This window comes from Camelus dromedarius, chromosome 4 (genome assembly GCF_036321535.1).
Source record: "Camelus dromedarius isolate mCamDro1 chromosome 4, mCamDro1.pat, whole genome shotgun sequence".
Lineage (NCBI taxonomy): Eukaryota > Metazoa > Chordata > Mammalia > Artiodactyla > Camelidae > Camelus > Camelus dromedarius.
Window position 1 is genome coordinate 44584230 of NC_087439.1, and position 12209 is coordinate 44596438.

Consider the following 12209-nt stretch of genomic DNA (forward strand, 5'->3'; position numbering starts at 1 on the left):
ATTATCATTAACAGACACAAGTCTGTGAGTTTATTATAAAAGTGCAATTCAATTTATCTTAAAGAATCTCAATAAAACTCCTAGAAAAACAGATCTGTAACACGTTAGGCTAACTTTATAGCATAAATAAGACAGTGATGCAAACACAAAAGGGCTTTTTAATAAAATCACTATTTGGCTTACCCACCTGCTACCCAATCCACTGCAATACCCCGGACTCCATTTTCTCCGATCCCATCTGTAATGATGTTGGTAAAACTAGACCCATCTGGCTTGATTCTACGGATTGCATTATTAGATGACACAGAGTTGCTAAAATCACACCAATAAATAAAGCCAGAAGATACATCCACATCCACGTGCAGTGCATTTCGCTCTGGAACATGTTAAGAAAAGATCATTAAACAATGCTCTAGCTTCACTTAGAACTTTTAAATGTCTGCCCTTTCTCTCAAACCCTCATTCCCAACCCCCCTACTCCGACCATGCCCCCTTTACAAAATAGAACTATTTGTTTCCCAGTTGCAATGAGCATACCTACCCCTAGATCTTAGTTTCTAAAAACCACTTCCCACAATAGAGAGCACTGGCTCCTGGGAGAAATGGCTCATTATAGGTTTGGGAAGGGAAGGTACAAGGTGAGCCTGGAACGTATTTACTGGACCAAGAAGCAAGAAAGCACTCCAACACTAATGAGATCATGTCCAAAGAATACAGGCAGCCACTTCAAGAGGTTCTCTCTGGCCAAAATGGATCAACTGGAGCATCCAAAGAGTAATTATGCTAAATGATTCTACACTGAATTTTTTTAAATTATTATCCACATGATAATAAATTATTTTTAAAGATAAACTGAAAAAAAAAGGAGCAGTCTCTTTTATAGAAGGATGAATGTAGAAGGAACGGCAGAGCAAGAAAATCACAATTTTGTAATGCTCAATTAAATAATCATTCCAGACAAGGGTCATCAATGGCTCTAACCAATGAATTAAAGGTGCTTGGGGAACAAGATATTCATGGGGTACCATAGTGTGACCCCAAAGATTTCATACAAATTACAAAGGGAAAAAAACAAGCAGAGATTTCACAGTGACCACCCTAACCAAGTGATTAAACTTAAGCATCACTAAGAGGGGGGCAAGGTGACACTGTGTTCTTCCTAATGAGATTCTGTATCCAGTACACAGCTTCATCTATGACGTATTCTTGCCAAGTGCGTCCAACCCCAATCTAATCAAGCAATTAGACTTAACTTTCATTTCATGGGAAATGCAGGGTATAAATTGAATGACAGGTCAAATGACACTATGAGGAAACACTGGAGACATCCTCAGCATGAGATTCTAAAAGACAATAGGTTTGTCACTTCAAAAAATCACTGTCATAACAAAAAACTGGGGTGACTACTACAGACTAAAAGAAAGAAGAGATATTCCAAATACAATGCATGAATCGATTTGATCTTAGTTTGAACAAAACAACAGCAATAAAAGTATTCTGAAGCCAACAGGAAAAATATGAATATTAGATGCTAATGCCCTTCAAGCTGCACGCTAAAGTAAACACGGGTGAAGCATCATGATATCGGCGATATATTTTCAAAAAGTCCATTCAAAATGTACTTATACACACACAAACACACTCAGGAAGACTGAAGGCTCGAATGTGTTGAAATGTTAAGAGTTGGGTGAAAAAAGTATTGCTTTTTATAATATATGGACAAGATGGTAATTTAGATTCATGACTTTCTTGATATAAGAAAACAGAGATGAGTCATAAGGACATGTGAACGTGGCCATCAAGCAGGATGAACAAGCTTCCTTATGGGCTGAACCCAAACATAGAGAAATGCTTTACAGCACCAAGAATTTCAACATGGCACCAGACGGAGCCGAATATGACTTATAATGGAGTCGGCATACCTCTGCCTGCCACTGGCACCATGGCTTCTGCATGATCTGACAATTCCAAGCTAAAGCCTCTGATTGCAGACAGCATGGAAACAACAATGAAAGAGTTATATGGAGAGCAGGTCCGATTATCAGGATTGAGTTTAAATCCGGTGGCACAGGCACATGAGAACAGTCTTCCCGGTACAGGCAGGCAAATCTGCTGACAGGCGTTCATGTTGTTGCTACAGCCATTTGAGGATTCGGAGTCTAAATGAAATCAAAAACAGTCTGTAACTTTTCACTCCACCTACTTGCCACTCCGTCAAATTTTAAAAGTGGGTCACCAAATAGATCATTATAAAAGTTAATAAAAAAACATGGAATCTGAGTTAACCTAAAAACGATATTGGAGAGACTAGAGCTTATACAACTAATACATAAAGGTATTAAAACAGGACCACAACTATATAATAGTTACACGGTTCATATATCAACTGTTTTTCTTCCTCAAATCATGCAAGAATTAGAGGAATTAGGGAGGCTGGCTACAAATCCTACATTTTTTTTTTTTTTTGGCCCCTCTTGACATATGTACTGGTATTTAAAACTCTATCAGTTTTAATTACATGATCAACAATGTGATGGGCATTTGATTTCAAGTATATTAAATAAGAGAAGTTTTTTTTCACATGCAATGAAAATAAATACCAAGTGACAAACCTAGGTTATAGGTCAGCAAACAAATTATTTGATAATCTTTGCTTAGAGACTAAAAGCTTTAAAATGTCAAAGCTATAAAAAATAATCTCCAGATCATAACGCTAATTTAAAGGGGCAAATCAAGAGTTAGATTATCTCTGAAAAAATTCTGCTGAGAAAGGCAACAAGAGTATTTCTTTTAAAATTAAAAAAAAGGGGGGGTGGGCATAGCTCAGTTGGTAGAGCACATGCTTAGCATGGACAAGGTCCTGGATTCAGCCCTCGGTCCACTAAACAAATAAATAAATAAATAGGCAAACTAATTAATTAATATAAATTTTAAAATTCTATCATGTTAAACACTTCCCCAGCAGGTATCCAACAAATATTTACTGAGCACTTTCAATGTGCCAGTAAGTATCCTAGTGACTGGGTAGAGAGCAAGAAATGAGACAGGAAAAATACCTGTCCTTATGGAGGTTACATTTTAATGAGGAACCCAGACAACAAAGACTCAGGTAACATGTCAGGAAGCACGATAAAGCAAAAGCAAAGTAAAGAGTTTAAAGTGTTGGGGAAAGAATGGGAATAAGTTTACCCTGAAGTCAACCTGGACTTTCAGATGCTAGGTTAGTCTTTGACATTTAGCCATGCTTTTTTTTTCTTACAAATTTTATTTATTTTTTTAAACATTTTTTATTGATTTATAATCATTTTACAATTAGCCATGCTTAAGACATGGTTATCACTTTTTAAATATTTTGCAATCATTTCAATTTGCACGCATGTGTATGGACACGGGTTTGTGTGTAAGTGGACATGTAAGTGTGTAGATGTATAACTATACATTGTATACCCATGGATGTATATGTTTCCGTGACAAATACTCACCATGTCTTTGATAAATTCGAAGGCCCCTGAGATTTGGGATATTATTTCTCAGGACTATTTTGTTGGCGCCGGTGGCCTTGTCAACTCTTTCAATGACCTCATACTGATCATCAGTATAATAAAGGAAGGGGCCATGGACAGCAATTCCCCAGGGGTGGGAAAGATGGTTTACCAGGATCATTCGATTTGTACCATCCACATTTCCTCTTTCAATCTGAAAGATCAGAATTTTCATTATTGACTGATTCAAGGTGAAATGAGAGAAATGTTTAAAACTACTATTCTTTTAATAATAATGCCTCCCATGTATACAGCACTCTGTCCCTTACCGGGATGTTTCATATCTGTTCCCAACTATATTTGATAGTCACATCGACGCTGAGCAGTAGGTCAGACAAATGTCATTGTGCTCATTTTACTGAGAATGAAGCTGAAGTCCAAGTAAGTCAATCAACTTTCTCATCTGGCATGGTGGAGAGAGAGGGACTGACCCCTGCATGTGATGTTCTGCTCAAGGACACACACATAATGTCTAACTGAGGGCTAACTGGCCCTGGGTTCAACATCTTCACCAACAGTGAAGGAAATGTGCTCACAACCACAGAAGACAGCAAGACAGGATGGGGCAAAAGGGAGGGCTAGTGTATCTGCACAGTAACAAGCCTTAGCCAAAAGGACTCTGGAGAATTAGGAAAGAACTCAAGAATGAAATTTCTAAGGGGGAATGATAAGCAGTCTGCTCAGAAAGAAAAACAAAATGGAGACAGAGCTGGTTTGATTTCATTCCGGAAACTTGTCTCAAGTGCCTCCTCCGGGCCCGGATCTGAGCTGAGCGCTGGCAAGAGAGACAAATGGGGTCTGGCTCATGGCCTCCCCGGACAAGGGAACCCAGCAGTTCCAAGAGTAGGTTATGCTCTAGAAACTGACAGAGCTTTTGGAAGGGTAGAGCACAGGGAAGATAAGCTTTGAGGGAGCTGCTGAGGGAGTGAACAGGACCAGATTAGCTGACCATGCTTGGCTGAAGTGTTTGGAGCTACCTCTCTGGGCCAGGGTTCCAGGGTGAGCAGTGATCAAACTTGTTCCTTGTGGTTTTATAAAGACAATATGCCTCCATCATGAAAGCAGGTTCATGTGTGGAGGGCATGCTCTAGTCAAGGCCAGAGAGAGGTGGCTCAAGATGATGGAGGTGGCAGAAAAAGGCTGGACCTGAGAAAAGAGACAGGGAACTAACTGACGGGATTTTGTGATGATTAAATAAGGATGTGGTTATTAGTGTGAAGGAGAAAGATGAGGGTTCTAGCTAGGAGAAAGGATGAAGAGTCTTACCACTAATCAGCTCACAGACTCAGAAGAGCAGAACAGATGTGGAGATAGGAAGGGGAAGGCAATGGGGAGTCCTGCCGGGGACATGCTAATTTGTATGCAGAAATCAGCATGTGGCAAGAGCTTCTTCATCATTGCACACATGCATCAAAGGCTGCAAAGTGCTTTCACACACAGCACTGTTTCTTTTTCACCATTATAAGGACATAATAGCAATTAGTACTCATTGAACTATAACGAACTGAAAACCAAACCTACTGGACAATTTTATGGAGAGCATCCTTATCAAAGACAGATCTGAAATCACTCTTGTTTTTTCAAAGAGACCAGCACATATTCAATTCAACATCCAAAGCAATATTTTAATTGATCAATAATTATGGAACACCTTCTATGTGCCTAGCCCCAGCTCAGCTGCATGAGTACAGCAGTGAAGATCAAATGTTATTTCTGTGAATGAATGAAATTATATCATTTCTGCTTCTTATTGCAGAATATAATGAACTCAACCTTGGAGTTTAAAATTACCAGTAAAGTGAATGCAGTTTGGTGCAGCCACTGTGGAAAACAGTATGGAGATTCCTCAAAAGACTAGGAACAGACTTACCATATGACCCAGTAATCCCACTCCTGGGCATGTATCCAGAAGGAACCCTAATTCAAAAAGACATCTGCACCCCAATGTTCATAGCAGCACTATTTACAATAGCCAAGTTATGGAAACAGCCTAAATGTCCATTGATAGATGACTGGATAAAGAAATTGTGGTATATTTATACAATGGAATACTATTCAGCCATAAAAAATGCTAACATAATGCCATTTGCAGCAACATGGATGTTCTTGGAGAACGTCATTCTAAGTGAAGGAAACCAGAAAGAGAAAGAAAAATACCATATGATATCACTCATATGTGGAAAAGAAGAAGAAGAAGAAAGAAGAAGGAGGAGGAGGAGGAGGAGAAGACGATGATAAATGAACTTAAATATAAAACAGAAACAGACTTATAGACACAGAATACAAACTTGTGGTTGCCAGGGGCAAGGGAAGTGGGAAGGCACAGACTGAGAGTTCAAAATTTGTAGATACTGACAGGTATATATAGAATAGATAAACAAGTTTATACTGTATAGCACAGGGAAATGTATGTAAGATCTTGTGGTAGCTCATGGTGAAAAGAATGTGAAAATGAATATATGTATATTGTGTATGACTGAAAAATTGTGCTGCACACTGGAAACTGACACAACATTGTAAACTGACTGTAACTCAGTAAAAAAAAAAAAAACATTGCCACATATGCCTCTACCACATTAGGACATTAGAGAATAATGCGTAGCTATGAGGGGACACTGAGCCTAGAAGCTTGCTCTGTACTTTTTTACTTAGTCTCTACAATTGGAGAGCCTAGAGAACTTTCTAGCTCTGAAATCACTAAAACATGAAACAAAGGGCTGTTAAAGGACAAACATGAAATGAAAAATGGAATTATTTTATCTTGCAGACAAAGAAAGGATAAGATAAAATTAACAAACATTCTGTGAGGAGCCATGCACATATATAAACAAGTGGGCTTCAATGAGGGAAAGAAGTTATCAAGAGAAAAGGCAATAAAACACTGGTATGAGCGGCCAAGTGAGATTGTTCGAGAACCACTGCCAGACAACTCAGAACAATCAGTATCAGCCTCGTAAGCTCAGCAACGAAGACCAACAGACTGGGAAGGGTGCTCGTACCACTCCTGTGCTGCTGACCGCCCAGTACAGTTTCTGCTCCTCAATATCAAGGGTGATAAACTCCAGGTTCTCAAGGTTCCCAGTAAAGAGAGTTCTCCGAGACGTGCCATCCATGTTCGCGCTGGCAATCTTGGCAGGTATGCCGCTGTCAGTTCCTCGGTCTGACCAGTACAGCTTCCTACAACCATGAAGAGCACCAGCATTTAATGAAACAGATGTTTTCATTACATATTTAAATGAAAAATGTGTCTTTCTTGTCCTTAAGGTGCACATAATTCAGTGGAGGAAGTCTGAGACATCAGTATCTTGTTACGTGCAATGTGGAGAAGCACCTAACCAGTGTTCTGTAATGCCTGTATACTTCCCAGTTATTTTTGGGACAGAAGCCATTTAAAATGGTATCTAATACAGGAGGGTAGCATCTTCCATCAGTGGGCAATCCTTTAGCTTGGTCAGACAGGCTGGAAGTTCATGGACTAAAGAAAGCCTGTAACAACAGTCAATACCTTTCAAAGACTCACACACTGCCTGGTACACTAGGAAGTTAAAACAAAGTTAATGTAAATGTTGTCAAGTACCTCCCTGATCACCTCTTAGTCCTGTTTTGTTTTGTTTTATTTTTGGGCGGGGGGTAGTATTAGGTTTATTTATTTTTTTAATTTTTATTTATTTTAATGGAGGTACTGGGGATTGAAACCGGGACCTCATGCATGCTAAGCACATACTTTACCACACTGAGCTATACCCTCCCCCACCCTCAGTACTCTTATTTAATGCTTTTCCAAATCATCTACCACAAGATCAGCTACTTTATTTTCTGATTTTTAAGATCGAAAATGCAATATATACACAGGAAACCTAATCAGCACACAGAATTGCCAAATCCACAATCTATGAAATTTCACTAAAATATATGAAGGGTTACTTTCTGTTTCCATTGAGGACATAACTTCTAGACTTGAATCCAAGTTTTCATTCCTTTCTATCTCACCTCCTGCTATAGCCTCAATACACAATCCTCTTATACTCTTCTCCCACAAATCCTCAAAATCCTTAATTCCAATCATCTTTATATGTGTACCTTTTCCAGCACCAATCCAATATACCCAACCATGAACCTCCTTTTCAATTCTAACTTCTCCTTCTTTAAGTTCTCAAATTCTGAAATTCCCTGCTTCAACCAAACTCTTCCACCTCATCCCTGCTCCTATTTGTTTCTTCTGTCAAACCTGTTCTTTGCCCTTAAAACTTGTCTGAGGTCTCAAACCTTCAGTCCCTCTATCCTGGACCGCATCCCATTAACCATTTTAATAATAATTTTACTTATTCTCTTGATCTCCCACTGTGCCTACCTTGCTAATTGCTAACCTTGAGTTCCTGTCATTACCTTCATTCTCTTCTCCCATTCCAGGCTACTAAAAGTTTGCTGGACAAAGTCACAAAACTCCTGTGAATTCTGAGTTCACTAAAAATTGAAGCCACCTGACCTTAGCTGAGAACTCCTATCCAGGCTGAATGTTTTCTTCCTGCCTTTGACCCTTTCCACTTCTATCCTGACCAATCTTTCTAAAATACAGATTAGGTTCCATCATTCCCTTCCTCCAAATTCCCTGCTGGCTCCTTATTTCTCAAAAGAATACAGTGCAACTCCTTCACATGACATGGAAGTCCCTCCCTGATTTGCACCCAAATGACTTCAGCTACTGTAGCTTCCGTCTGATCAACTGCCCCTACTCTAAGCCTCTGGTTCCAGCCTTCTACACAATCATGCCAAACACCACCATGCTTCTGGGACTTCACTGTTCTTTGACCTCAAGGAGCATTCCCCATTTGCAACCCATTCTCCACCTACTGAATGCCTTCTCATCCTTCAAGGTCTATTTCAATGTTATCCATCCCGTTAAAGCTTTCCACATTCACTCAAGATCAAAATGTATTATTGTTCACTCATAGCTCTATTTTTAAATGCCTGAAATTCTTGCTTGTTTGGAATTAACTTTAACTTCAGTGTTATTAATTTGAAAAACAGGACAAAATACACATTAAATCTAACACAGAGTTATTCCTCTTTCTTACTGAGATCTGTATTTTTCAAACATTGGCATATGAAATCAGAAAAGGTCCTAAGTTTGAAATCTTCCATTTTATCAGCCTATAATATGAACAAGAAGGGCACTGTACTGAAGACGTGTGCTGTTTAGGAATGAACGCTCACCCATTAACAGGATCAATAGTTAAGCCAACTGGAAAACCAACTCCAAGATCTGTCCCATCATTGGTAATCAATGTTTTTCCATATCTGACATCTCCTCGGAGTGTCAAAACCTACACAAGGGGGAAAACAAAGAAAGCTAAGATGAAGGAGAACTTAAACACACCACAAATTCAAAGCATGACTAAAGGTGGATGGGAGGGTTTGCGTGAGATTCAGACAATCTCTAATTGCATTTCAGGGCTATGAGGAAATTAGCTCCATAGAAAATGGGAGTAAGAAAACAAACTCACCTGTCAAATTTCTATTTTCAATTCACTTTAAGTTTCAGGAGAGGATATTTACACGGATAAAAGAAAGATTCAAATGAGTGAACATACAGAATCATTTCCTGAGCAAAACTACAAAATGCCTTCAGAAAAAGATTAGAAAACTCTGGAAGACAAATGGGGGGGTCCAAAGGGCTCCTGCACCCAAGTGACTGGGCCAGAGCACCAGCGCCCATCACTGCAAACACAGATATCAAAGAGTCTGAATTTACTCAGAGTTAAAGTGAATTCTGCGCCAAGTTAACGGCCTGAGTTAAAACACAGGAGTGCAAATTCCCGTCCTGCCAGATCTGACTATGTGAGCTGAGGCAAGTGAGTGCACCTCTCTGAACTCTGTCAGTAAAACGTGGATGATAACAGCCCCTGCTGCACAGAGCTCACAGAAACGGGAGACAACACATGGAGAGCACTTAACGCAGCACCCAGCACAACTGCGTTCGACGCGTTTCCTAGCCTTTTTTATTGTCCATTTATTAGGACCTCGCTAGGGAGCAGGCATTATACTAAGGGTTCTCAGATTTCACCCTCACAGTAGTCTGTGAGTGGGTGCCATTATAATGTTCTTAAAACAGATGATGAAAAAGAGGCCTAGGAGGCTCCCTGGCTTTCCCTATGTCATGTTTGTAAAGTATTGTTGCTAGAATGGTTATAACCACAGTGTTAAGAGAACTCTGCAACATCACAGAGAGGTACGGATACCTGGACTAGAAGCAGCTTCTTATAGAAACAAGGCTATTTTACTATGCACTAAGTCTGAGGTGAGAAATCAGAAAATGTCTCTTGATTTCTATGAAGGCTTTTCTAAAAAAATGCATTTCAATACAAACTGATTATTTCTTTGTGTTTGTTTCTATCTCTGCCTCTCTCTTTCTCTCTCTCTAACACACACAACACACACATACACACCCTTCTCTCCCTCACTCTCCTCTATATTTTTCTCTCTCCTCTGTCATACCTTCCTCTCCTATTTGGACTAAAATAACTTTCCTCTCTTCAATTTGCCTCTTTCTGCTACAGTTTCTCTCCTTTTCTAAGGCCTAAGGAAGTCTTTGGTTCAAAGGAAAGTTCCTTTCCTTGGTTTCTGGAATATACGGAGCTCCTTCACACACAGCCATTCTGTACAGTTCCCTTTTCAGCTACAAAATTGCTTTTAGTGAATGGGCACACAGCTACCCCTAGTGGAAAAGTTGGAATTTACTGTGAATTACTCTTCCGCTGGAAGGGATGTTATTATACAGGTGAGCAGTAAGTGAACACTATTTCTGCTTTCTTAAGCAATCTAACTTTCACCTGGAAGAGTCACAATTGATATCACCAAAGAATAAAACCAATAAAAACACCAAAGGAGTAATTTACCTAATGAATATTCTAAATATATTGGTGACTTGAGGGAAACAGGGCTCTGTACTCACAGGATAACTTAGTGGCATGTCCTTTTACTTACTGAACTATTAACCCCATTTTACAGACAAGGAAGCAGAGGCTCAGAGAAGCTACACAATTTGTCCAAAGTCAAACAGCCTGTGAGTAGAGGAAACACAGTGCTGTCCCAGTCACAAAGTGCATTTTCACATCTCAGGGTCTTTGTTCAAGTGTTTTTCTTTCCCTATTTCTTTGTAAGGCAGAAATAAAGACTGGTCATCCTTCAAGACTTAGCTCTCAAGGAACCACATAGGGGAAGCCTGCCATCCTATCCCCACACACTTCCCTCTGTCCTCAATCACACGCACGTTATAGTCCCTGCACGTACCATACTTACACTGGAGCAAAGATATGTGTTTATGTGTCTAGCTCTCAGATGTGTGAGGTACTTAAAAGCAGGAAAAAAAATGTATGATTCATCTTGGAATAGCCAGGACTAACCATGGCAATGATCCATAGAAAGCATTTATTAGTGTTTGTTGAATGAATGTATAAATGAGCAAGCAAGCCAGACTCAAAGCCAGGACTCCAAAGCAAGTTCTGTCTCCTCTGGACCTCACTTGGGGGCACAGTTACTAACTTACTAACAGTTAAAGTGGCCTCACCCATACACATACATGCACACGTACACACTCAGTTCTTCAACTGGTGCTTTTTCATTGTACCCAACTCTGGAAGAGATATGCACCCTGCTTTTGGAAAACTATGAGTCCAAGAGGGAAGACCCCATTTACAAAGTAAGAGAGCAAGAGAGACGGAATAGGAGCATATTAATGCCATTTGCAATCAAGACAGTTTTGTACTAAGTGGACTCTGGAGAAATGTGAATTTGGTATTAAAGGTCTTGGGCAGTAAACATGGCCTATGTTTTGATGGCCCGTGATATTTTTAGTTGAGGTTATGCAAAATACCTTCTGTCACTGTCAAAGGGGGATGAAGTAGTGCTAGACTGCTGGCTTCGTGGTTTGGAACAAGGCAGAGACCCCCGCTTGACCTCACCCCACCCCGCTGTCAAGAATCAGGGCAGTGAAGCTGACTGTTTAAGCCAATTTCTTAGCTTCTGTGAGTTTCAGGCTCTTGTCTAAAAAACAAAGGAATTGAACGAGATGAGCCTCTGAGGTTCCCCTCATGTTAGGAGCTGCTGGTTCTACCTGGCTTGAGACAGGTGTTCTAGGGGTTAGTCTCTGCGTGTACTGCGAATGTCCCTGTCACTGTGAACGTTTCTTACACTTGCATGCCCTCGGGAACGTGTGTTGTGAGGATCGAATGAGATGATGTTTGTGGAAGACCTTGGTAAACTGTAAAGCACTGTTCTGACTATCAAACAAGCACTCTTCCTATGGAATCTGCTCCAAATTAGCCATTTAGCCACTGTGTGTCGTCCTCATTCTCAGCATCGATGCTCCTACACACCCCAGAGAAAACCAGCTTTCCAGTTGGTGCCTCACCTGAGTAGTGGGCTGTCACCTTACTGTTGCTCTCACAAGACCATCCCTTTGCAGCAGGAATTTTCACTCTCAAAATGATTCTGATTTAATCATCCCTTACGTGTTTTAACCTTATCTCAGAGTGGAGGAAACCAATACTAGTCAAGTTACCTCTGATTTACTTCATGTGATTTCATACCTGTGCCCATATAGAATTTCTTCTGGGAATTGCAATAAAAAGAACACTTATCTCAAAGAGGAAAGCATCAAAGGAATTA

General features: G+C 40.0%; 1 protein-coding gene across 1 annotated transcript in view; it reads right to left on the reverse strand.

Annotated features, from left to right (window-relative positions):
* Positions 1-12209, reverse strand: part of LRP2 (LDL receptor related protein 2) — a 181181-nt gene that overhangs the window by 65660 nt on the left and 103312 nt on the right. Inside the window, exons 34-38 of the mRNA XM_064484889.1 lie at positions 8757-8866; positions 6542-6719; positions 3483-3696; positions 1923-2159; positions 188-376 (exon numbers count right to left, since the gene is read on the reverse strand). Coding sequence (XP_064340959.1) covers positions 188-376; positions 1923-2159; positions 3483-3696; positions 6542-6719; positions 8757-8866 — 928 coding nt within the window. The remainder of the gene's footprint in view (positions 1-187; positions 377-1922; positions 2160-3482; positions 3697-6541; positions 6720-8756; positions 8867-12209) is intronic.